Source organism: Micropterus dolomieu, linkage group LG15 (genome assembly GCF_021292245.1).
Source record: "Micropterus dolomieu isolate WLL.071019.BEF.003 ecotype Adirondacks linkage group LG15, ASM2129224v1, whole genome shotgun sequence".
Taxonomy (NCBI): domain Eukaryota; kingdom Metazoa; phylum Chordata; class Actinopteri; order Centrarchiformes; family Centrarchidae; genus Micropterus; species Micropterus dolomieu.
Genome location: NC_060164.1, coordinates 10,177,039 through 10,204,102, shown reverse-complemented (window position 1 = coordinate 10,204,102; position 27,064 = coordinate 10,177,039). Strand labels below are relative to the sequence as shown.

The following is a 27,064-nucleotide window of genomic DNA, read 5'->3' as shown; positions in this document are numbered from 1 at the left end:
AGGCAAGAGGATATTGCCAGAGACAATTGGAGAGCATTGAGCTACATAATACAAGCCATTTGCTGGAGAGTAATGATGAAAAATTTACAGTAAGGGCCTACAGGCAAAGCCAGCACAGTGTGGGGTTTAAAGTGACGTATCGGTCACAAACTAGTGGGCTCCTTTAGTAAACGATGGGAACCGATTTGGAAAAAGAAATGCATGACAATAAAACACTTTTGAAAAGAGCTGAGATATTTTTTGTTTCATATTATGATACCAGGCTGCATAAATTATAAAGTACTGAGTTATTTTTGTAATTATAAGAGCATTATTCTTCACATATTCTTTAAATATCAATATGACAAAACATTTCAATGTATAGCAGGTGAAGACTCTTACATCTTTCTTTTCAACAGTATGTGACTTAGGCAGTGACCAGCAGAAGTGGCACTAAATGAAGAGAGGTTTGGAGCCGAAAGCTGTAATTAAAAAAAATAAATAAAATGTCCTTTCTTTGGTTTTGGTAGTGACCACTGTTCCAATTTACCAATGCAACTTTAAGTAGCCTAATAAATAACTGCTGACTACTGAAATGAGCACAAATACAACACAACTGTGGCAAGTGAGAAAGTCTAAGAAACCATGACATTAGGCTAAATACAGGAAAACTGCATTATCGAAGAGGGACAGTGGTTACAAGTGGCTAAAGAACACCAAAAATGCGTCCCAAGAAAGAAAATCACATTGACACATCTGACGGTCTCAACAAAAACAATAGTAATTCAGTATGTAACGACAGGTTAGATTGGAAACGGACTAAAAAGCTCCTGGTCACATGGACCTTTTTAATAAAAGGAGGAAACAATCTTCAAATGACATACAGTATCCTCCTAAAAACAACTCTTCACTTCACCTATTCAGGCAAAAAAACCTTTTGTAGGGAAAAAGCAGAAATGCTTTCAACCTGTGGCTTTCCATTCAAACAGAAAAGTGGTATGGGGTGTTGCTAGTAGGTTATTCCGGCAATGAAAGGCATTGTAGAGGAATTCTGCCCTACTTTTATCATCCAGGAGGGAGGAGAGGTTGTCGGTGGATCATCTTTCATGTGGGATAAATGTTTGGAAGAAATCCAGGAACATGTGAGAGTATAGGAAAGCAAAATAAAGGTTTGCTTTTGTCTCTGACTTTTAAGTGGCCTATAATTTGCCATAATAATGACACTTGGTTGATACCAATGCATCTAATACTGTTCGATGCAGTCTTATCAGCTTAAACAGAAAACCTTTTTGATGGGTTGACAAGAAAACAGTTGTAAAATTGCAGAAAATTATTATTATTGCGTAGTTGCAGTTGAGGTATATAGGCTCTTATTTTTCGATCTCTAAAGCCAAATACTGTAGCAGATGTTTACAGCAGGATTGAAACATTCTTCTTAAATTGAGAAGGGTATAAACTCTTAATGGCATTAATTTCAAACTAGTTCGGTCTCCATAAAACAACTTGTAATGTCGAATATGACAAACATGTTTGTGGATTTTATGTTGCTTCAGCCCTCTTAATTACAAGCCTATTAAGGGCTAATGGCTTCAGAGAAAACTCAGGGTTTATATTTTCAGTGACTGGGCTTCATTCAGACTCTCTTCTCACAATTTCAATCCCTGCATTTCATTATCATTCATCATAACTTTCCACACAAAAGCCCATTCATTCAACAGTTTCTTCTCCTATTTCCTATTGCATCTGGTATTCGCAAGACAGCTTTAAAAAATAAGCTGATAAACTGAACTGAGCAAAATCACAACCATAGTTAAATATTTATTTTTATTGCCAAATCAGCACTTAAATCTTAGATCAGGAAACAACCATTCTCCTGTATTCGATTAATATTTAATCTGAGCATACACACTTCCTGAGAAGGAAGAGAGAAGAAAATTGCTGGTATAAAAAGTTCAAGCTCAGTTCTTCATGACACCAGTGACAAAAAAGTCATATTATCCAGACACCTCTCCACCTGTGGAATTATGAAATAACAGGAATCAGCCAAAACCCATCTGTACAAATAATCGAGGTCCACTGCAGGTGTATGCAGTTTTATATAACAGAAGGACAGCTTGCCATCATAAACACAATTATTCTAGGTTTCCAACACCGACAAAGTGACATTATGAATCCAAGTGATCGACTGGTGCTGAAGACGACAATGTTCCAACACCAAAACTACACTGAAAAAAACACCAGGCCCGCCATTTTCAAAAATAATAATTAATAAATATATTAAGACTTATTTGAAAGAATGTTAGTGTTATTAAGGTATATGTGAAACCAACAGACCGATTTTATAAGCACATAAAGCAAACAAATAGAAGAAAGCTGCAGTTTGCCATTTGCCTAATGGATTGTGAGATTGTTCAGGGCCCAAAGCATTAAGAAAAATGGAAGCACACATTGTAGACACACTTAAGAGTAAACACGGGTGGACACACACACTTTAACAACTTGTAAGTACACTTGAAACGCAAATAAATAATGAATTAACTCCATTTTAACATTTACATACAGCATATTGCTGAAGACACAAAACCTGCCTGCCGACACACACAGTAGATTCAACACATGACTGTAAACCCCAATTCTACCTTACTGAACCCAGTTACATTTAAATTCAAATTGTACATATCACCCATTTGTGCTTTGTCCCTCTCTCTCTCACACACACACACACACACACACACACAAACGAGGACAACGGGAAGTTTGAACTACACTTTCATACATATTGTTCTCAATTGTCTGAACAGATTGAGCCTCATACAAGAACTACATGTAGGCACAGCTTTGATTTGCAAAGTGCATAAGAGCAACAAGTACTCTTGAAAATCAGCAATTGAATTTTCAAAGCTGTCAAAGTCTCAGATTTGAACGCTGGCAACAAAAAAAGTGTACTTTTGACACTCATAGTGACATGAAAGATACATACCTTTGATATAATTCCTTAACTTTTGCAAACTTCACAATTATATATTTATATATAAAGAAAGATCCTGTTTGAAATAAACCAATAAAGACAATGAAGTTAAATTCTCTCTCTTCTGACTGCAAAAATAGCTTAGATAAATTATTCTAGGTCTTCATTACTGAGATCCTCCCCCCCATCATAAGCCTCTTATTTTATTACAACCAACCAATAATATCTAGATACCCTCACAAAAGACACTTAACATATATTATGAGAGTATGTTCATGCATGAGGCCCACTGTTCTTAACTCTGACAAAATAAGAAATAACAGAAATAAATACAGCACTTAATTTAAAATAAAACATTCTCTTTGGAAAGAAAGGCTCAAACAGATCATATCAGGGAAAGAGTCAACCACTTCAGTGAAAAGACAGTTTTCCTCTGGTAGAGTCCTTAGTTGTTGAGGAGATGAGGACACGAAGAAACGAGCAGAGGTCCCCCTAAACTGTGCCCCTCTCCACCCTGCAAAGTAGCAGCTGTACGGGAAGCTCCCCTGAAAAAAAAACCTAAATGGCACTCCACCCACCATCCGACTGGAAATCCTGAAGACCCTGCTGAAGAGTAAGGGACAGCAGCTATGTTCTCCCTCCATATCCGCCGATGGCTGGAAATGTTTTGCCTCACTCCAGCTTTGACATCTCATATCTGGTTGTCATGATTTCCTGTGAAATAATAGGCAAATTTAAATTACATTTTTTTGTCCAGGCTACCAGGTTTTAACCTTTACTTTCAGACAGAAATTCTCAGAAAGCCAATGTTACTTCCTGTTATTATTCAGACTGTAGAGGATGCACAGTAGGGTCTGCTACGCCCTGTCCCCATAAGCCACGCCAGTCATGCTTTCCATTCTCGCACAGCAGTTCACAACAGATGTAGAAAAAAGCTGAATTTTGGCAGCTCATTTGATCAGCTACAGCTATCTGGCTAATTATCTTTACTTATGACCATCCCCAGCTGTGAGAGAAAATAGCATGGTACTAGAGGTCTATGATACATCACCGCTGCACAGGCTGTGGAAAAAGCATGTTGTCACCACTAGTTGGCAGGGCAAGCCAAATATTTATCCTGGGTGCAGTTACTCGTTAAATGTAAAGTATTGCTCATTGCACACCGGCTCATGCAAAGCGGTGTGCATTTGGATGCAAAGAAATCTATAACATGACAGGCCTGCTGTGCCTACTTACAATTGCTAAGCTATGATTTGATCCCTGTTTGGGGTAGGGGTTGGGTAAACAGTCAGTATGTGCTTGATGAAACAAACGTGGCTAAAATCCCCATTAAGTCCCCATATCCACACTAATACAGCAAATCCAAAAGTAACCCCTAGCATTATCAAGCAATGCTTTCTTTCTCACGGTTATTGTACAGAGTTACTCATCTCCACATATCTAGAATAACTGTCTCTCTTACAAGAAATAACCTGTTTTGTAAATTTTGAAGTAATGTAATTCATACCTCATCTGAGTCGAGCAGGACTGGTAGAGCTCTGCAGTGACAGACAGGATGAAAGACAGACTCCGTTAGAATAACACACGCCTTATATGAAAACACCTTGCTGGTTTAATAAGTATAAATTTGATAGGATGCTTACACATCAGCAAGAGAGCTAGGAATGTTATCCTCCACCCACTTCAAGTCTTCATCCTGTACAAAGAAAAAAGGAAGAAAAAAAGTAAATACTGCCATCTGCTGAAATGTGTAACACTTGTATGGCTGCATTTCCTAAACCTGGACAGCTGCTCTTATTATGGATGCTTAATATTTAATAAACCACACCGGATTAATCTACTTAATACTGAACTATTCCAAACCAAGTATGCAGTTGTGTTACTGACCGGGTTCGTTTCTGCAGGCTTCGCTGTGCCATTTGTCTCACTTTTAGATGCTCTCAACTTTACGCCATCAGCTGTGAAAAAAAATGAAGACAAAACATAGTAAAGAAAGACAAAAAGACTATTAGACTCCAGCCGTTTGCAGCATTCTGGGTGAAAATAACACTTGCATGTTACCGTACCAAAGTTTGTAGAGGCGACAAACTCCTCAATCTCCTCATCGTCAGAGTCGTCAATGAGAGGTGTGAAAGCATACCTGTGGACGTTGAAATTATGCGATTTATAATGAACCAGCAAAGAAAAGGACAGTGTCCAATTCAGCTCATGTTGGTAAATTCAGTAGCCCTAATGTACTACTTGCCTTTGGTTGTTTGCAGATGGCCTCCATAAAAACATTATGACGAACAGAATGACGGAAAACAAGAACCTCCAGAAAGCATCTTCTACCCACAGCTCAATCCAGTCCTTCACACAAAAAAAGGTCCAATTATCAATAAAATGTAAATGTAAAATGTAACGCTACTACTGACGAATTATGCCAAAGCATACTTACAGACTGGCAATCTGCTAGCCGAAATTTCTTTGCTGTCCAACCCATGAAAATGATGGAAGCTGTAAAAGAAAAGGGAAAGGTCTGAGATGGTGCTCTTGGTCCGTTTCCTGGGGATACTCCATACAAATAACCACAAATCATCAGCGTGGGCACAGAGCGCGGTATATTCTATTATTTTTGCAAGTGTAGTTGTACCACTTACCAATGACAGCAAATATTAGTGTGTTTGTAAAGTGCCTGTAGAGAGACAACTTGACAGGGTTTCTCCTCAGCTTCAGAGTCTTGATGGTTTGTGCCAGGCTGACAAAGATGTTAGTGGCAGTCAAGGTAAACATGTGGCACACATTGCATAGAGACCACATTACAAATGAATAATGGGGTCTTATAAGCTCTACATGTAAGTGTATACTGTAGATAATAATCCATGTTTTGCCTTATTTTTTCTTATTTTATACAATCCAACTTATTAGGTACACCCACCCCTTTATACAAACAACTCTTTTCCTCCTATCAAATTTACATTAAATAGATTGTAATAGAGCACTTTATCCATACTGCCCATCCTATGGACACCCATATTTATATCATATTTAAACTGGACCACCTGTAAAGGATGGTGGGTTGGCATGCAAATCAACCACTTTTACCAATTCACATAAGACATAGCAAAATGTAATTGATTGTGCAAGAAAAGAAGCAGTGAGGATGGAGGATTTTAAGAGAGTTGTTATAAATTTCAGTAAAGGATGAATGATTAATGCGTGTCTGTTTCTTCTTCTGTGAAAGGAATAAGGTAGTTGCAGATGAACCTCCACCCTGGTCTAAATTGGACTCGTGTGAATGGAGGAGGTGAGGAGCAGAGGGGGACCACACAGGGAAAGGTTGTAGGTGCACAAAAGGATATCCACCAGCATAGAGAGGAGTCAAGCAGAGCCAAGGGAATGTTGGCCAGCAGGGCTAAGTCAGAGTCTTTCGCCTTGAAGGGAGGATGGAGCAGGACCAAAGGACACAAGGAAGAGGAGAAAGAGGTGGAAAAATCATAGATTGGATAGGAGATAAAAAGGCAGCACGGCCAGTAAAATATAGAATCATTCACCAAAGTGCAAAGAGGATAATACCAAATCATCCAACCCAAAAGGTAAGAACACTCCAAATTACACGGGCTCAATGAATTAACAAATATGCCCACTTTATTGTTACATGAGCGTGTAATTATTGGTGCTGTTGAGTACACTGGAAGGATATGAACCAGATGGCGCAGGAGTCAAACACAGCCAGAACAATTTCTGTAATGAGAACGGGGCCATTGTCTCGACCCTTGATTTTTGGCCCCGAACGAATCAAGACAATACACAAATTGTGATGCGAGTTTTACTTCAAAACACAATTCGACAACAAAGAGCTTTAACACTGCTAATACTCTTGCTTATTTTTTCCACATCAGGTTATAAACAATCAACAATGACTCAATGATCGTCAGACTTAAGTTCAGTTTTGATCATTGTATATTCATTTATTTTGGTATTTGTTTGCTTTTGTTGTCAATATATCTTTGGGTTTGTATGAATCTTTTATAAAAATAAGCAATTTGAAATTTAACTTCTGACGGGCATTTGTTGACTGATCGAAAATAGGAAAAATAAATAATCAGAGAGCACAACTCACCCCAGTAATCCTCAGGACACCTTCAATGCTAGCACAGGCAAAATAGAGGATTCCGAGCCCCACAACTCTGTGCATTACTATCCCCAGTCGAGGCCTAAAACAAAAGAAACAAGTAAACACAAAGAACATGTAAAAATTGGATTGCCTAATTTTGTTTGTACATTAATTTAGGGTTTTTGAAATAACAAACAAGTAGCCGTGTGTACAGATATATGTTGACGTACTTTACAATGCCATAACCAAGGCTGACGATGATGACGAGCAACCGAGCCAAAGTCCTCTTGAGGGCAGAGACCAGCTCGGCAAAGATCAACAAGCCTGGAGCTAAAGGCAACCGTAACAGTACAATCAAAACAAACAAACCCATCTTACTATCTCACATGAAAAAGGTGATGATTTTTGTGATGATCTGCGGACACTCACAAGCAGAGCCGACAGCGTTGGTGTTTTCATATTCGGCACAGAAGACGGCCTTCTCCACCATCCCGAGGAATATGACCCCTGCTATCCAGAACTGGATCCGCAGCAGATCCTTCCAGTAGCACGCTGCCCAGATAAACCACAGCAGGGCGTACAGGATGTACACTATGCACATCACCATGTAGAACTACAAACCAACAGTGAGGGATTAGTCTATAAACACATATGGGAGCAGTTGTGCTTAATTAGCTGCAAACCAAATTCCAGAAAAAACAGACAGTTCATCCAAAAACATCTTGTTTTTTTCTCTTCAGAGGACTGACTACGCATTCAGCTTCAGCACGATTTGGATTTCAGCCGTATCACTTCAATATAGTGAAGCTCAAAGGCATTTGCGTTTCAAATGTTACTTTTCAATTACATCTGAAACATCAGTAGTGACCACAGTTGTACATTTCACCCTTTTGTCATGTGATGTGATGTTGTAGTCAGTTCTGCACTTAATTATTCACCACATGGTCTTTTTTATTATTGTGGTGCAGTGGTTAGCACTGTCGCCTCACAACAAGAAAGTTGTGGGTTCAAACCCCGGTTGTCCCGGCCTTTCTGTGTGGAGTTTGGGTGTTCTCCCCGTGTCCGCGTGGGTTTTCTCCGGGTGCTCCGGCTTCCTCCCACCGTCCAAAGACATGCAGGCTAGGTTAATTGGTTGAAAATTGCACTTAGGTGTGAATGTGAGTGGTTGTTTGTCTATGTGTGCCCCTGATGGACTGGCGACCTGTCCAAGATGTACCCCGCCTTTCGCCCGATGTTCGACCGTGGACGCAGGATAAGCGGTTGATGACGGATGGATGTCTTTATGTATGTAGTCAGATGTTGCCGTTGGCTTTATGAAATGTAACCCACAGCTGACCAGAGCTACAACTGTATGTTTAATTGTATTTTAGATGAATCTTTTGACTCCGTATTGTCTTATCATCTGCAAATCCAAAACAGTAGACTACAACTCTCCATTAGAGCCAGGAATAGGTACATAATATTAATGTACATTCATTTCACAAATGAGTAATTAATGTTTCTAACATAAATCAGAAAAGCTGATTCCTTGTCATCTACTTACAATCATGAGAGGCCATTCTGTGATAGAAATGTAGCCATGGCTGCCTTTCATCACCACATTAACTGGAAAAACAAAATCCAGACATCAGACAAGTGAAGCATGTTTCTCAAATCAAGAATAACAAGAATTTGTTTATGGTGCTGACAAGTTTTGAAATCTGACACTTCAGCGTCGGCTGCAAAACAGCTTCGCTTTTATGAGCCCGCTTCTGATTACAGAAGCCTTTTCAAGACATCCACGCTTTCAACATCATTAAATAAATGCAGGGTGATAATGTTCCTCTTTGCCGGCCACACAGTATATTAGTTGATTGTGATGTAATTTCCTGTTTAAAAAATCCTTACCTGTTAAATTCCAGTTGGCATCCTGTTTACTAGACACGATCTTGACAACCAGCAGGTAAGGCCCATCCTTCCACGTGGTGGCTATGACGTTGTCCTTTGTGTTCACACTGTTGTTCTTCACCGTGCTGCTGCTGTCGTACTCCTCAGTGTCATTTTCCTCCTGCAGTATTATAAAAGTGATGCAGTGTTTATCACTTAAAAAAAATATTTTTAATACTGAGTATGTGGAAACTATTTAAAGAAACAGCACACTAACAAAACACATGATCAGTAAAGACACTGACTAGTGGCAAACCTTAATTTACACTAGTCTATTAAAATCAAAGAGCATTTAAGTTTCCTTACTGGTGCTTCACTCTCTGACTGACTGACTGGACGTGGAGATGCCTTGGCTTTCTGAAAAACAGTTACTGGATGTTGAGAGATAATAAATGCAATGATGTAACCAGTTTGACTATGCTGATGACAGCAATGTAACAAACCTACTTTGAGCATTGGAAAGGAGCGTAGTCCACTGTTACATGTTATGGGACTGTGTTTGTGTTTGATGTACTCTCCTTTTCCGAGGGGATTCGGATCCAGGCTCTCCCCCCGACTCAGAGGTGTTCTATCATACATTTCCTACAGACAATGACGGTCACAATTCAGCCTTCATAAGCAATCAAGTCTAGACAGTCTGTCTGATAATGTGTATGACATTAAGTTTTTTTTAAGCACTTACTTCAATATTGTTGAATTCATTGTGACAGGGGTAGTATTTTAAATACCACTGAATAGTGAAGTCAACCTCCTCAAGGCAGCTAAAAGCCACAACTACACAACAAAGACACAAGTGATGATAAACGCAAAGGACAAAGAGTGACACAATTTGTGTGATAGGTCATGAGCACATTTTCCATGTCTTACCTTTCAGTTCAATGTCAGTGTCTTTATACATGGATTTCCTTAACAGCAGTGGCCTCGAGGTCTGTGGAATAGTAAATGAAGTTTGTGAGCATTTTTTTCCTCATTGATGAAATAATTAGTTTGGTGAACTGATTAATCATTTAGGCAGGTTCAGTGGTTAGTACTGTCCTTGGTTCAAACCCAATCAGGTTGGACCCTTTCTGCGTTTGTGAACAGGAAAAAGAAGGTGAATCAGAGACTGTATCATTGTCCATAGGTGTGAAATGTGTCTGTCTGTGATCTGTGACAGACTGGTGACCTCGCCAGTCTGCACCCTTTTCCTCAGCACACCTAATACTGCAACAAGATATAGAGACAAAGGTTATTTGAAACTCCTCACTACTTAAATTATTGATCAAGGCTTTTTTGTATTCCTTGAATTAAGTCTTGGAATTGTGCCTTACGTTACTTACAAATAAGAGGAGGTACTCCGCTGCAGTAAAGTACTTTACAGCAAATCATGGTTCAGGGTGTATTTCCATGTTTATTACAACAAGGGGGTCGTGATAAAGGACGAAAGTTAAGTACATTTTACTTAAGTAGTTAAGTACTTTAATTTAACCTGGACACACAGTTCAGACTGGGATGTGGACTGTGCTGGTCGAGAGATAATCGTAGGGTTAGGGACAGATAAATATTATGGTTTCTTTCAGCTAATCAGCAATAGTCTTTGGACAGCTGTTAAGCTAAAGCCAGCTAATTAGCCGACGGCTAACCTTAAAGTGCTTTATAAGCCTTTTTCCACAAGGTTAGCTGCTAATTAGTTAACAACATAATGTGCTCCTTCGGTAGGCACACAAATCTATTAAGAATAGCAAGTCGCAGCCACGAGTGGTTAACACGGTACCATTAATACAGGACAGGATCCAGGACCACAGCACCAGGAGTCACCACACTCACAGCTGATAGCGAGCACAACAAGGCTAATGTAGCTAATGTTAGCTAACCGAAGCTGCAGTTATCCAATAGGTTAAGTGTTTCCAGTAAGATACTCACATTTACAACTGTAATTTTCCAAAGCCCTGTTTCTGGCGCTGCAACAACCGCATTTATGGCACTGAGTAAAACTACAAAAAGGACTGCCAATGGATGGAAAACTCCACTGCCCGGACACCTCCACGTCCTCATCTTGACTGCAGCAGCCATGTTCGTTGTGGGCGTTAGCACTCACCAACAGGCGGCGCCGTGAACGCATCAGCTGGAGGAGGAATCTCAGTCTGATGCTACCTATGGATGCTACCTGTAACACCATCGTGGAGTTTGACTGCTTCGTATGAAAAAAGAACAAACAAAGACGTATGCGGGCATTCCTGCTAGATCAGCAGGATGACTATCAGCCGTTGTTTCACCACACCAAGTAAAGCTTACTCAAAATTAAAGGTGTGGCAGACAAGGGTGAATTAGCTGTTCCTTTATAAGTTAAACTTCAAACCTGTAGTGACCTTGACCAGGACAGTTTTTAAGGTAACATTACTGGCATATACTTGAATTTGTTGTTATTGACACCACAAAACACAGTGCAGTACATACTGTGACATACCTATACACTGCACTCTGAGAATATACATATTTATTATATTGTTATTATTCTCAATTACGAACCTATGCAATTCTAATGAAACACCTTTACAGTATCTACTACATTTGCACTAACCATGTGCAGTATATTACCAGGAATTATTACTGAATAGATTTAGAGTTAGAGTATGATCCTAGTCTCTAGTTATGGATGTCTTGTTATTATATCTGCCTCATTTGTGAATCTTAGCAAAAATGTATCCCATTTAAATGAAGTCTTGAAGAAATCTTTTTATTATGTATTTTATAAGATTACTTTATAAATGTACATTTCTGTATTTACACACACATCACAAAATTCAATGAAACAAATGTGAATTTTTCCACAAAAACAATTTCACAGTTCGGTGTATCTTAAGCTTATGATGTACATGTTGAATGTTTGCATTCCTAAAACTGACATGATGGCTGGCCATGTAAAGCAAAACTGCTTGTACAACAATACTACAATCCACATCAGAAAATATCAAGGTGCTCCCAGTGCAATGAGGCATAATGTTTAGTACTAAACAACAGAGGTTTTACAGTAACAGTTTTGATCTGCTGGGTACCAATCTTTACAGTAAGAAAGAAGTGTCACTCGAGCTGTGATCCATTGCTGCCACTTCAGTAACCATGTCTCCATTTGCTTGACTTAAAGCATCACTTGACAAAAGAGGAGTGTCCACTGCAGGAGATCTCAGGGAAGGATCAGAGGACATCACCACCACATAACGATCGTCGTCCTCATCCTTCTCATCCTCCAGACTCCCATGAATGTCCGCAGTAACTACTGAATTTTCTGCTGCCTGATGGCTGCAGGAAGGTGAAGAGTTGAACAAAGGATGTTCTGCACAAAGTGTTTCTCCATCAGGGTCATCCTCAGGAAAGCTGGTGTTAATATAGATTATATCATCCTTGCTAAAAGACTCTGGAAGCTTTTCTGTGAGCTTTTCCAACATTTCTCGCAGTTGGGGAAAGAAAGGTCGGTCCAGAGGATCAGCCCTCCAGCAGCTGTACATGATCTCATACCTAGATGCAAGTAAATAAAGGAAATAATTCACATTTGTTTGAGAATACAGCTAACACAACTGGAGACATTCATTTTGGTAGGCAGAAGGCAGTGGTGACCTTCTAGGTGCATACATATCAGGGGGGTTGTTTAATGGAACAGAAGCTCTGATATATAAGTAACAAAGAGTTTCTGTGAAAAGCTTGCATTATATCTTTAAAATTGTTAATATATGAAATTCTAGTGATATTTTTATCCTCAAAACTACACCTATTCATGCAAAGTTTAGACAAACCAGCTTCCATTTTACAGTCTCCATTTAAAGTCTATCTTGACTCTGATACGGTTACCTCCAAACTTAATCAAACCCAAATTCCACATTTGTGTCAAGCGGAGACAACACTCACAGCTCATCCAAACAGTCTGCTGGCTGCTTCAGTCTGTGTCCTTCAAGAAGGTAGTCATAGATTTCATGGTTCTGGATGCCAGGGTAAGGCGTCGCGCCTCGCGAAGCAATCTCCCACATGGTAATGCCAAATGCCCACTGCATGACACAGAAAATATTAACATCAGATGAAATTTCATCATGTGAAGAACTTGCAGTGCACACCACACTGCACTACTATCTAAATATGACTATTTTAGATTAACCCTTAAAATGTGCTGTAAAAGGGATAAAAATTATTTCAAAAGGACTACATTTGTATTTGCAAAATTGTGTGAGTTGTGAATGTATTTCGCCTCTCTTTTCATTTTCAGATTTCATTTTTGGTTTTCATTTTACATGACAGTATGGGTTTAAACATATCTGTCTTTTTGCCAACAACACAAAAAATGCTTTTTGTTTTTCAACAGGAAACTGGATTGTAACCTACAATGTATCTTTTAGAGACCTAAAATTGCAAAAGCAGGGAAACATTGAAAAAGAAGGGAAAAGTCTCAATTACCACACTGATGATATGACAAAGACAAGAACTTTATGACACCCTTAAAAGGAAGGCTGAGTAATTACCCAGTTCAGCTGACTGCTCTCTGTAGATTTTGGACAAATGATTTTAAAGGTTTTTAGTACAACAGACAGTAGTAAACGAAAGAGAGAGTGTAGATGAGGGTCAGTTCTTCTTTTAGTGACAGCTCAGTATAAAACAGTGGCTGTAGTTACTGGAAGAGATGCAGTGTACTTTTTCTCTGACACATATTTGTCATGCAAAGAAGACAGGAGGAGATAGTACTTACCACATCACTCTTTACAGTAAAAACTCTGTCTGCCAGACTTTCAATTGCAATCCATTTTACAGGCATTTTGGCTATTCTGCCCTGCCTGTAATAATCCCCACTGTAGATCTTCTTAGATAACCCAAAGTCTGCGACACACACTGTCATGTCATCACGCAGCCTGTAAGAAAAAAAGAAAAGAAAATGTCAGATAAACCTCCTAAAGTAGCAAAATTACCCTTAACGCCTTTAATCTTCAAATGACTGTAAAAATCTTCGTATTTGCCACATACATGCAATTACGAGCCGCCAGGTCGCGATGCAGAAAATTACGACCACTGAGATACTCCATACCCAAAGCAATGTCAACCATGAACTTCAGAAGTGTCTGAGTAGGCAGGAACTGTGTAAAAAAGCAAACACACAACATAATCACAGTTTTTACTTAATATTGTTTAATCTAATCATAATACATTATCTTTTAATATATGTATTTCAATGTTTGGCTGAAGTCTTACCACTGAACTCTCTCCCAGGCGTGAGCGCAGCAGGAAGCTGTGTAGATCTCCATATGTCATGAATGGCAGGATGACCATGGGTTTGGCAAAATTTCCTGGGCTTACTTCCAAGCACACACCTAAAGGGGACAAGTCAATGCACACCAAATAATATAAGGATGTGCAAATGAAAATGGACAGAGGATCTGAGTGGTTGGATTTTTCAATACTTTAAATAGGTAATGCATTACTCCTACCGAGCAGTCTGATGACATTTGGATGGTTGAAATCTTTCATGCAGGCCGCCTCTTTCAGGAACTCTTCAATCTCCCTCTGAGAGAAGCTATCCACTGTTGAAGAAAAATTCTCTGCCATTTCTACTTGTTTTATAGTTTATACATGATCAAAAGATGTCTTGTATTAATAGAAAACTCACATTTCATTGTCTTCACAGCAACTTTTTCTGACGTCCCATCTGGTTGTCTTAAATGTCCCTCCACCACAGAGCCAAATTCACCTGATGAAATTAAACCAAATCATACATACGTCATACTCTGCACAGCCAGTGTTATTATCTGTATTAACCTAGTAACAACTGTGGATATCAATGTTTACTATGTTCGCACATTTCCCAAAATGAAACTGTTCACTCACCCTCTCCAAGAACCTTCCCTATGGAAAGCAAGCTCCTCAAGACCATCATGTCCTGAAGTTTGGCCTGGAGTTCATCACTGACACCAAGGTTCCCAACTGCAGACAGGTACCACTCAAGTTATTGTGTATTTAAAAATGTGCCTTTAGCAGGACAACATAAATGTCTACTACATACATGTTCATTTCCCACAGTAATATTCAAGAACATACGTGTGACTCCTATGGCTGATCGATTGTAGGATCTCTTGGGTGTGTACTGTACAGTTGGCTGCAGCTTTTCTCCACCTCCAAACACCCGCCTGCAGGGGGAGAAAAAAACCGGGAATGCTGAACAGTGAGCTAATTCTCTTGCTCACCCCATTACAGCTGGTTATCATACACACGCTGAGATTTAACTGAAGAGGTGGGCATACAGTGAGGAAGCCCTCTGAGTTGTCACCCCCCCCCCACCCCCCCACCCCCCCCAGATACTGTTTTCTTATCTGAGCAGCAGCCTGTGACACATTCCTATCCATATCCTGAGTGGTAAGACTGAGTCACAGACTTCATAATAATGAATTCCAGAGAATGGACAGCTGGTTGTTGTCCATCTCACCAGCTGCACAGTTATTACTGACCTCAGGTGCAGACAAAGGTGATTAAGAGGAAGCAAAGATCTTTTATTAACCGAGTCCGGAAGTGTTCAGTTTGTCAAGTCCTCTATAGTATACTACTGATTACCCAACAACCCCAGGCGCCAATACAAAATGAACTACACCATCAAATATTTTAAATCAAAGTAAAGACAAACCATGCAGAGATATCGGTCACAAATACAGTACAACTTCAAAGATAAGACAATCATACTTGGAGCAAGTTTGGTAATTAAATCAACACTGTGTTTACACAGAAGGGGTTAGATTGTCAGCATACCCAAGCCAAGTCCTGTTGCGTACACAGATAGCCCCCCAGAGGATAAGCAACAGAAGACAGAGGCCAAACACCACGCCCAGCACGGCATGGACAGAGTCTGGAACCCCGGTGTCAGGGCTGGACGACGGGGAAACGACTGATTCTGAGATAGGGAGAAGAAATGAAAGTTTAGAAAACAACATTCAGCAAATGGGATATCCAGAATCCAATATTCAAGATTAGTTGTCTGAGTTATATTACCAAGGCCAATGTTGATGAAGTTCAGTGTATTTGCATGTCCATAGATAAGCTGTTTCAATGTGAATCAATAAGGACATGTAACAAATCCCCAATGTGTCTGTCCAAACTGTCAGTAAACTTCAGAATTTTATTCCATAACTGTTATTTTATTATTACTACTATTATATTATTAATCAATTTAGTAAAGCAGGATATTACATTTTGCATGTCAATCAATGTATTTAAGTTTCCCTCATTATGAAAACAATTAACTAGTTTCCAAACTGTCAGTCTGTTTTGAAAAAGTCCAAGATAATCCTGCTTTATTAAATTGTGGCCATTCTATCTTAAACTAGACTCAACTTAAGCAAGACTTTACAGCCACGCTGTGATCGCCCCCCTGGTGCCTGTAGTCAGGCACAGTGTTGCTTTGAGCTACACGCTAACATCCGCTTGTTAACATGCCCACAATGACAACACTAGAATGTTGACGTTTGCCATGTTCACCATCTTAGTTTCAGCTAATTAGCACTAAACACAAACTACAGCCGAGGTTAATGGGAATGGCATTAGTTTTGCTGGTATTTGGACAGTTGAAATTTTGACATGATGGCACTAGATGAAAGGTCATGGAATCAAATTTATTACAAATTATTCTGTGGCGAGCATGAACGTGTGTACCAAATGTCATGGCAATCCATTCCATGGTTGCTATATATTTATAGATTTCAATCTGGACCAAAGAAGTTGATCGACAAATCAACATTGCCATCTATAGAGCCTACTAATACTATAATGCATTGGGCAGTTATGTTATTCTAGTATGACACAATACATCAGCTGAACTTTGTTGGCCAGATTATGAAGTTAAATGTTTCCAGATGAGGAGATAAATCAATAGAGCAGCTTACTGTTCCCTGGCACAAACAGCCAGACTCGCGGGCTGACCATGCCGCTCCCTGCCTGCGTGCATGCAGCCACCTCCACACTGTAGGATGTGTTAAATTCCTTCACAGCTACAAAGGTCATGACAGTGTCACTGTGGATCTGAAATAACAACAGAAAACATTTAAATGTGGATTTTGTCTAGTATAGTAATTCCACTCGAAAGCATATTTTAAGGTTAATCATTTTCTTTGTGGAGAGAAAGATTCACCTTTTAGAAGAACATACATTTTTAGTGGCACAGCAAGTCATTAAACTGAAGGAGAAGTCCATGAAAAGAGATAATATGTTGGGGATATTCTGGTAGAACTGCACGCAAAGGAACAGCTTGTACATTTGTGCAACATTATATCCAGTTAAACAACTTTCTGCATGTCATGTCCTTTCTCTCACTATGTCTACTATGTAGTTTTTCTGCTTTCCACTTAGTGCACCTCAACAAACAAGAAATGCCATTTAAAAAGTCCCCTAAGGCTGTTTTCACGCAGCCAATATGAGACCTTTTTTTCAGAACCCCCAGGGAACTGTAGGCTGGTGATATTGTATACAATGAAACTCGAAAAAGGGAAGGAGACTAACTTTTCTTATAAGCTCATGTGCTGCACTGTGAGGGAACATGTGACAGACCAGATTTCAAAACACTCCGCCGTACCATCTGGGGTTCCTCTGCTTTGCCAATGTGCTGACAGTCAAACTGGGAACACTAAACCCATGATTAATGGTATATTATGTCTGTGGCAACTTGTGGTTTAACAGAAAATCAACAACAAATATGGGAATCAACCTCAGATTCTATATAAGATGACGTCCCCATGGCTTCTACCATGAAACACACAAAATTGTGAGCAAGTAGTAGTAACAAATGACTCCTGTAATTTTTACGGTAGTTGGTTTAGAGTTTTAATTATTTATTTTACTATACATCAGGTGAGTCTGAGGATTAAACCAGTTGTCTTTGTGTGTAATGACATCAGCAACTGACTGGACAACGCATTAGGATATTTGTGCATTTCGTACACATCCCGTTATATTCCAATTCCATTCAGTCTGTGATGACTCACGGCCAAATACTGAACACTACCAACTTCACACCATCAACTTCCTTTAACTATGACACTGACAGGAAGGACAGGAAACACACTATTGTACAGGAGAGCACTAATGCAGCAACAGAAGCACGTTGATACACAAACAGCATCGTGGAATAAGGCGCCGGACCTTTGGTGTATACAAAAAGAGGTTGTTATTAAAATAAACTGTGCTATCTCTTAAGAGTGTATCTAAAAATTTACTTTCCCTGCCTTGTTGATTCTTCAGAGGAGTGGAAAAAAACTATTGTTCATAGATAACTGGGAAGCTGACCTCTGGTTTAGTGGGCAGGACAAAGGGAGGATCACATATTCCCAAAATGAGAGACTCATTCTTTTCATATTTGTCATACATGAGTCATCGTTATCGCAAATTTTCAAAAATATCAGCTCTCAGATAACAACACAAATATGAGTATGAATTATAGCATAATTATTATTCATATTACTTAATATACAACGGTATAGGGTAGAATATGCACCGTATGTATGGAAGTGTAGGCACACGCACACTTTTATATCTGTAGAAGACATACATACGCTGTTAGATGCAGTGTCAGATGTAGTTTAAGTACATACACATAATCAGTATATCTAAATATAAGTCATGTTTCAGTTTTCTATTGGTACTATTTGTACATACCTACATATGTATGTGTGTTTGTGTGTACATCTACTGTATGTATGTTCATATAGATCTGTAAAAAAACATTTTAGGAAATATGAAAGTGGTTGCCTACAACCTATTGCAATACCATAATAAATGTCTCCAGTACGTGAGCACATGTTAGTAGTTCGTGTTGCTACTAGCTTTCCAACAGTTTCAGCTTCCTTTCTGTATAGTTTTCTTGGTTGTCATTCTGGTACTGGATTCAGATTGCCTTTCCACGCACAAGAAACAATGCATATACTGTACTGTTTGCTGTTTACTATCTTTACACCATATTGGGGCTGGATTGAATTACTAGGGATGAACATTTCCTACAGCTGTTGATTAATAAAAACCTGGCTTTTATTGTAAAGCAGTCACAGGAAATGACCTGGGGTTGAAATCGGTGATTCCAACTTTAAATCTGTTTATATGTATTTATTTTATTTCCCCTTTTGCAAATTTCATATCATGCTACCACAACATAAACGAGAAAAAAATCAGTAAAACATTATTCACCTTGTACACTTCTGTGTCAGATCTGACAATAACATCATAACCACGCAGGATGCCATTTATCTTGTCTTCTGGGGGAGGTTTCCAGCTGATCACCAGCGACGACTCATTGTACATATGTACGGTGACATTACGGGGATAAAAGGATGGCACTGTGAGTGTGAGAAGAAATGGGAAACAGAGGGATTAAGAAATCATTGAGAGTGGTAACAAAATCAAGAGACTTTATATAAAATGCCAAACTGTAAAACAAGAATTTAAAAGAGAAAGTAAGGCTGTCCTTCCACTGAAATCTTTGATTACAGTTTGGTATGTCATCACGGACTACCAAATCTTCAAACTAAAATATCCCCCGTGGTGGCTTTAGGAAGGAAATTGAAAGCAGCTCCACCCAGTAAGAACTCTGTATTTTCTCAGTGAGGCCACTCCTATTTCCTATGCGACCCTTCAGGAAAGCAACAGAGATTTAGTGGATAAAGACATTTTTCTGAAGGGGACCTGGGGACTAAGTGGGTAGTTGCATGTAGTGCAGTTGTGCATTACATGCTTCTGCTGCGAGGAGGCTTAAATTACGCGCATTTTGGATGGGAAACTAGTAGGCTAATTACATAGTGCTACGTTCCTGAAACCTGCTAGTGTGAGAAGGAGGCAGGAGCATAACACAGAGGTTCTTCTAAATACACAGGTGGTTCTTAAGTCAAATACAATCTCAGCCTTCTGAATTCAAACAGCCAGAAACATGAGTATGTGCTTTGGATTGATTTCATTTGATTTTGGATCATTTCACCTTATCTGTTGCAACTGCACCCCAAATCTGTTGGTTTATTTCCAACTGCCAGCAAAATTCAACCTGCAGAATTCATCCTTAAGTACTCACACACCTCCCTCTGTGGTGTTGCTTTGGATCCACATGGTGACAGGAGAGGCTCCCACCTCATTGCTGCAGGAAACGCTCATGTTGTACCACGTCATAGCCTGCAGCCCAGGGACTTCACAATGGAAAGGCGGCACTGTGATGTTGACGAATCTGGTGGTCGTCACCTCCCCTTTCTTCCGACTCACCTCTTTAACCTGGGACAGACAAGAGAACATGTGAGGATCTGTCTGAGGACATTAAGCGACAACTCTGTTTGTGCAGATGTGAGGCTTACCCTGATGTGGCATTTAGTTAGTGGAGAGAAACCATCATGTCCAGGGCTCCAGCTCAACGTCAACTTATTGGACTGCCTCTCTACCACAGCAACATCTGACACAGGGCTGGGAAGCACTACAAAACAACAAAAAAACCTTTATTAACTCCCTAACACGGACATTGTCAACTTGCAGAGCATAAAAATCTCTTGCTATGTCTAACAGCCACCAAAAGATTTACCTTTAATGTTAATATGTGCTTCTCTGGAGGTGGTGACACCCTTCGCATTGTGTGCTTCACAGCTGAACTGAGTGAACTTGTCCACACCTGCAATTGACACATAGGAGAGGACAATGTAGCAGTTCAATGCTTTATAAATTCAAAACAACCAATCCTGAAGGTCAAGAAAGAGCTGAATATTTTGATAAATCGACCTCAACGCAGGTGTTATTTTGCTTCAGTACTGGGGGGAAATAACCCAAAGAACAGGCCAGCCAGGTACATTCTTGTCAGGTTCTAGGTTTGGACAAACTAACTAAAAAATAAATAAATTTAGCTCTGTGTCAAAGGCAAATCTGGGTGAAAAGTGCAGTTTAAGCCTCAATGGAGAAGTGAGAGTGTAAACACATTTGGGGAAGGCCCATGCCTTTATTATGCCTCAAAAGTTCACACAGCTCTGTGTCATACAGTAAGCCTCTCCAGTGTGATGTACTGTGATAACAATCCTTTTACTGCTTCCCTTTTCCTGGACACACAATTCCTGTCTTTCAACAGGCACAGGTCTGCCCAGTTAGAATAGGACTGGGACAGCTGCTAATAATGTCCCTTTTGTGCTCTGTTTTCCAGTGTCTCTATCTCGGAAAGCTTTCCACAAAGCTAATCATAGAGCAGCCTGCGAGAGATGACTGGAACCAAACTTTGGATGTGTTGTTTACATTCTGCAGAATATCACAAGCTCACAAGTTTTCCTCCCTGTGCTCAGGAGCACCAGGGTAAAGAGTGCTTCACTTTTCACACAAACAGTAGCTACAGTAAGTTTGTTTGCACAAACATATGGCCTTACTTAAAATAGGTCAGAGTGAATCAATTATATGAGCTAAATTCAAATGGGGAAGAAAATCTAAAATAAACTTTGGATCAGAAGGATCAAAATTGCACAGTACTCATGTTGAAGTTCTAAGAGGAAATGTGCAATTACAACACCTTTCCAGCCAAGCTGTGCAAATGTAATTACCACATACCTAAATTCAAATTGCATGGCAAACAGAAGGTTGGAGTCTAGTGGAGGCTGAGGAGGTTTGACTGTCGTCCCAACCGGTCATTCTTATATAATTTTACCCAAGTGAAAAGGCGACCATAAGAACAAAAAGTCACGCTAGAAAAAGTCACATCACTGGTAGCTTGAAACATTGCTGTATAAATAGTTTGTTGTTTGCTTTTTTGGCTATGACCATGTTAAAATGATGCAAGGCACTACAGATTCCAGTGGTGACATGTTTACCAGCAGCATTATCCACTTCTCTGCTGTCCCTACATATGACTTTCTCTCATAACCACCTTAACGTATGGCTAACAAGGCTACTTCTAACAGCGCTTGTGTGACAGGGCAACATGGGAGCATGTGTTTGCATGTAATTAGCAGTATTTTGGTAAAGTGTTTCCAAAATACTGTGCTAATATACAACAACAGAGAAGTAGATTATGCTGCAGGTGTGGTTTCATTAATGGATCCTCAGCCCACATTTACAGTAGAGTATTGATTAAAGGTCAGAGATTTTCTGTGTCTCAACCCTAAAGCCTAAATCCTCATTAAAAGACAGATTTCTGCTGATGTACCAAACCTGTGTCCCACTGTAAATGGATCTCCTGAGACAGGAAGCCCTGAAGCCCTGATTTCAAGTAATACGACTGTGCACGCTAATGATTTTCCTAAAATAAAGCCAACAATCATTCACAACCCAGCACTAATAATATCATGCGATCCAAGCTTTAGTGGAAAAAGGGGCCCTAGAATCATCGAATACATGAGGTTAGTATGCAGAAGAGTGGATTTACACTGTTTTGTTGTGCCAATATTTGGTCATGCACAGAGCTCTAGTAGCCAGCAGCCTGCACCCTGCCAGCCTCTGTGTCCAGCCCCTCCCTGCAGGGAAGTGGGCCGTCCTGTGAATGAGGTCTTTGTCTTCGGAGCCAACCCCCGAACAGACTTTCTGTGCAGCCCCCCATCCCCTTTCGGCCCAGGCCCTTGCACATGCTGGACCAAAGCACAGCTCGGAACCTTTAACCCCTCAGCTTCGGGCTGTTTCACCACTCATTGGCTACAGCATGAGTGCTTAGCCTGTGGCGAGCTGAAAATGAGGGGTTAGAGCACACAGAGCAGAAAGGTTATGCTTCTAATAACAAATGTTTGCTTTCAAGTAGGCAGCTGAGGCCATAAAGGGAGAGTCCACGTTGAAAAGACATTTTGGCAGCAATTGGTCTAGTTTTTCTAAATTTAATGCTACATAATGTTTAAAAAAGTCCATGTTAATCTTAGTAGTAGTAGTACAACACGGAAATTCCACTCTTCTTACTGAAAAATAAACACATTTACTTTGATGTTGTGTTGAAATGGTTACTTGATTAATCGATTACTCGATTGAAAATTACCCGGTTGTTAATTAATCTGCAACAATTTTGATAATCAATTAAGAATTTTTTTTTTCAAAAATGACAAAGATTCACTGGTTTCAGCTTCTGAAATTTGAATATTTGTTTTTCTATTCTTCTGTGTTATTAAACTTAAATACATTTGGGTTTTGGACCGATGGTTGGGCAAAGCAAGAAATTTGAATTTTAAACCGTGGGCTTTGAGAAATTGTAATGGGCATTTTTTCACCATGAAAATAACTGTTAGTTGCAGCCCTAATGCGACTCTTTGAAATATTGGTAAACACACTTATTTGCTTTCTTGCCAAAGGGGAATGTTACCACTCTCTTATCCTTCTGTTAGACATAAGGTATCAACTAACAGCTCAGCATAAAGCCTGGAAACAAGAGGAAATGGCTAGCTGTGTTCAAAGGTAACAAAATCCACTTACCAGCAACTTTAAAGCTCACTAACATGTTATTTGCATAATCCAATGCATTTCACGGGTGGTTACGTGACAGACTACTTCATGACCATGACCAGTACCTTCCTTGGGTTTTCCTGGCTTGGTTGGACCTGACAAATGACCCAAATTTTGTTACTTTTGGACAGCAGGCTATCTGTTTCCCCAGTCTCCAATGTTTATGCTAGGTTAACTGCTGGCTCATACAGACATACTTGACATACAGACATGGGACCAATCTTCTCATCTAACTCTTGACAAAGAAATTGTATAAGTGCATTTCCCAAAATGTCAATCAGAATCTACTGTTTCTATTCCCACGTGTCGCATTGTCTTTAGTGTACAGCTAGCAGAGCGGTGTTACACAAAGACCATGCGTGAATGACCGCTGTAAACCATTAAGCAGTGCAACAGGAGGCCCCAGTGGCCCCTGTGACACTGATGGTGGGGATAAATCTCATTGCAGTAAGCAGACTACAGATGCTGAGGCAGCAGAGACGAGGCAGAATAGAAACCACCAACAAAGTGATGCTAGCTGTGTAAGATCCGCTCCACACTTTGTCACCATCATCAGAGAGCCAAATGTCCCTTTAACTCTGCTGACGAATGTTTCCACATTCCATTACAGGAGGACGTTAACCAAAGTGAAACAAATTCATAAGTTTAATGAGCTGTAGCTTGTGTGTTACTACTAGTGTACTACTTTTACAATTTTTATACAAGCCAGAAGTTCTTCTATTAAAAAAAAAGAAGATCTCTTTACTTTGTTAATTCGGGAAAACACATAGACAAACCCACAAATAGAGCTTGATTAAAAAGCAGAGTTGACACAGATGAAACAGACTTTTAAGGAGCGGCCTACTTTTAAATTCATCAAGGAAAGTCTTTCTAACAGAGGAAATTACTTCTTCAAGTCCTCTAACACATTTAAGGGAACTAAAAAGGAACAAAGTCTGTGTGTTCATGAATGACACTATCTTGCTAGCGTGATACACCACAAAGCACGTCTTCAGCTTCTTTCTGCCTGATTTGAGATGACATTCAGACTTATGCTGAGTCATATTCTCAGCATTCATTGAACTATGTGTAATGAGAACTGCAAGATGTTACACTTCTCTTTCACCTCCTCAACAGGAACAGCAGAGAAGGAACATAGCGTGTTTAAGTAGATCACGTTGTGAAACCCATATTCTGTGTAAGAGAGATAAAGAAAACTGAACTGTGTGGTTGGTGTCTCACCTGACACAGAGTAGCTGCTGGGAGAGTTATGACGGTCACTGTCAGGTACTCCATCGCGGAGCCACTGGATTTCAACAGGATCCGGAGGTCCTACCGCCTCACAAGACAGCGTGAAAGGTGTGTTTCTTGTTATGTTCCTGTCCTCTGGTTGATGGATAAATGTCGGTAGGCCTACAGACCAGACCAAGATGTGTGAAAGTGTCACGAAAAATGCAGACGCCCCAAGAAGTACCCAGTTGTGGCATCAGGTTGAAACTCACCTTCCACCTCTATGATGATTGGCTGAGACTCAACCGTTTTGAGGCCGATGCTCAGTCTGCAGCGATATTCCCCAGCGTCTGCTCGCTGCACATGGTTAATGCTGTAACACAGTACATGAGGACACATGTCAGACTGTGTAATCTGCCTGTCACACAGCTTTTCACCTCCATACGTTACATACCTGACAGTGGAGAGGAGAGTTATGATCCCGTCCGTGATGGTCTGGAGCTCATTGATCACAACCTGCAAGTTTCCTGCCAGTTCCTGGCCGTTCCTCACCCAGATAATGGTGGGCTCCAGCCTGGCATCGGGAATGTTGATGGAGCAGTTGAATTTAGCCTCATGGCCCTCTGAGAGCAGGATGGTTCCTACGGTGGGCTTAAAGTTCAGCTGTTTGAGCTGATCCGGGCTTAGATAAACCCTTGAAACGCGACCCGCTATCAGATGGGGCTCAGAGGTCCTGGTAGGACGGTGCAACAATTTCCTAGAGTGCTGAGCTGTTTACAGAGGGAGATGTTAGGTTCCGTCATACTGACTGTGTGTAACATCAGCAGCATCCTAAATGAAATATATGGTTTGAGCTTCACACAAAAGAACATGTTTAATCATGTTGAGCTTTAAAGCAAATATTCCTGCAAGAGTCTTTTAGATCATTTATAAAAGATTTGACACCCAAAGTGACAGAACTAGGCATGTGTTTACATCCACAATGTTCACAAAACCACCATAAAGAAGCATTCAAAGAGCATGGGTGTGTGACATTTAGTTTCACAATCGATAATCATTATAAAATGTCAGAAACTAGTGAAAAATGCCCATCACACTTATTCAACACCCAACCAACAGCTCTAAACTCAATAATGTTCTAATCAAAATGACATGAAACAGAAAAAAGTTCTGGCATTTGAAACATTAACCAACGAATCCACTGAACATTTTTCAAATAATTTACAAATCAATTCAATTCAAAAACGTCAAATCATTATTTTCACTTATTTTTAGATATATTAAGAACTTTGCAATGTGGTAACACTTTACAATACTGTACTCATAATTGTGAGTAGCTTCTAAGGAACGACCTGATGATTAAATACTTGTTAATAAGTAGTTCCTGAATATCTCAGACAGTGGTCAGCGTGTCTATTCACAGATTATGAACTAATCATTAATGACTGATTAATATAAGTAGGCCTATCTCTCAGTCTGTCCTCTAGTCCATTACCATCTATAGACTACAGTGTTTCACTCTGAGGTATTCAGGAACTACTTATCAACAGTTTATTAATTATCAGGTCGCTCCTGTGTCGTTCCCCCCTCGTTCCATAACTACTCACAATTTTGTGTGCCGTTTTGTAATGTGTTAGCTATTTAAATGCGCAGGCCTACTTATAGTAGGCCTATTTAAATCTCGTCCAGCTGCAATCTATCATGCAGAGAAGAACTGCTCCCTGGAAACCGCTGCATTTGATTTAGTTAAGTCTGAGATCCCACTTTGAAGGACAGTGAGTTAGTCATCCTCCATGAAAATAAACAACTCACCGCTGACCAGACTTGCCGCAATAAATGCTATGGTCGCTGCTGTAGAGAGAATAACTCCAAACCAGCCTGGAGTTGACTTCTTTGCCATGACAAAATCTGAGCTCTTCACTGCTGCTGCTTTCTGTCTCGCAGCAGTCTGAAAACGTCCGTTTTTATTCTAAGCGGACTGCGCGGGCCCGGACCTCCCGACAATAAGCAACATCACCCGCTAGAGTGGCTTCAACGCTGCTTGAGTGGAGACTTGTTGACCCAAGAGCAGATTCAGCTGGAGGGTGAAAAAAAAGTTTACTTTTCCCGACGTCACAGGAGGGATCCCATGAAGGCGGGACGAGTGACAAAATGCACCGAAAAATCCAACTGGAACCAAAAATTCAGCAGAAGAACAACAGATAAACGGAGCTGCAGGCAGTCAGCAAAACTCTTGGAATTTGATTAAAGTTTACATTATTTTTTACTTTTAAATATTTTTCTTATTGTCCTTTTTTGAGACAGAAAAAGATTACAACACAGGCATTACCTTGTTATTATTACTGTGATATAATAAGTAGCCTATCAATATATATACTAACACTGTAGGCCTAAGTGATCCCTTTAATTTATAATTTGGCTAACACAATGTCAAAAAACCTTAGATTCTAAACAAAAATCCCAGTCGTGTATAG

At 39.9% G+C, this 27,064-nt stretch overlaps 2 protein-coding genes across 4 annotated transcripts; both read right to left on the bottom strand.

The window, feature by feature from the left end:
* Positions 1-1,784: 1,784 nt before the first annotated feature.
* On the bottom strand, positions 1,785-11,111 carry tmem87b (transmembrane protein 87B). 3 transcript variants are annotated; one of them, XM_046070459.1, is made up of 19 exons: positions 10,872-11,111; positions 9,837-9,897; positions 9,652-9,743; positions 9,417-9,551; positions 9,276-9,326; positions 8,931-9,090; positions 8,587-8,648; positions 7,473-7,656; positions 7,274-7,373; positions 7,050-7,143; positions 6,289-6,360; positions 5,587-5,695; positions 5,385-5,443; positions 5,193-5,296; positions 5,014-5,087; positions 4,835-4,905; positions 4,591-4,643; positions 4,455-4,485; positions 1,785-3,661 (listed from the first exon to the last, which is right to left on the bottom strand). In XM_046070459.1, exons 1-19 carry the CDS (start codon positions 11,019-11,021, stop codon positions 3,620-3,622), a joined length of 1,704 nt encoding a protein of 567 aa, XP_045926415.1. In that variant the 5' UTR covers positions 11,022-11,111; the 3' UTR covers positions 1,785-3,619. The 3 variants fall into 3 exon arrangements, with proteins under 3 accessions (XP_045926415.1, XP_045926416.1, XP_045926417.1); XM_046070460.1 differs by lacking the exon at positions 6,289-6,360 and adding an exon at positions 6,630-6,701 and having other exon boundaries at positions 10,872-11,110; XM_046070461.1 differs by lacking the exons at positions 6,289-6,360; positions 10,872-11,111 and adding exons at positions 6,630-6,701; positions 10,723-10,779.
* A 553-nt stretch (positions 11,112-11,664) lies between these two features.
* On the bottom strand, positions 11,665-26,648 carry mertka (c-mer proto-oncogene tyrosine kinase a). Its single transcript, XM_046070455.1, has 19 exons — positions 26,403-26,648; positions 25,045-25,360; positions 24,863-24,963; positions 24,603-24,773; positions 20,512-20,598; positions 20,291-20,406; positions 20,021-20,210; positions 19,143-19,291; positions 16,853-16,988; positions 15,723-15,864; positions 15,021-15,109; positions 14,811-14,906; positions 14,593-14,673; positions 14,414-14,506; positions 14,178-14,296; positions 13,953-14,062; positions 13,681-13,840; positions 12,852-12,988; positions 11,665-12,464 (listed from the first exon to the last, which is right to left on the bottom strand). Exons 1-19 carry the CDS (start codon positions 26,488-26,490, stop codon positions 12,011-12,013), a joined length of 2,835 nt encoding a protein of 944 aa, XP_045926411.1. The 5' UTR covers positions 26,491-26,648; the 3' UTR covers positions 11,665-12,010.
* Between the last annotated feature and the right edge of the window lie 416 nt (positions 26,649-27,064).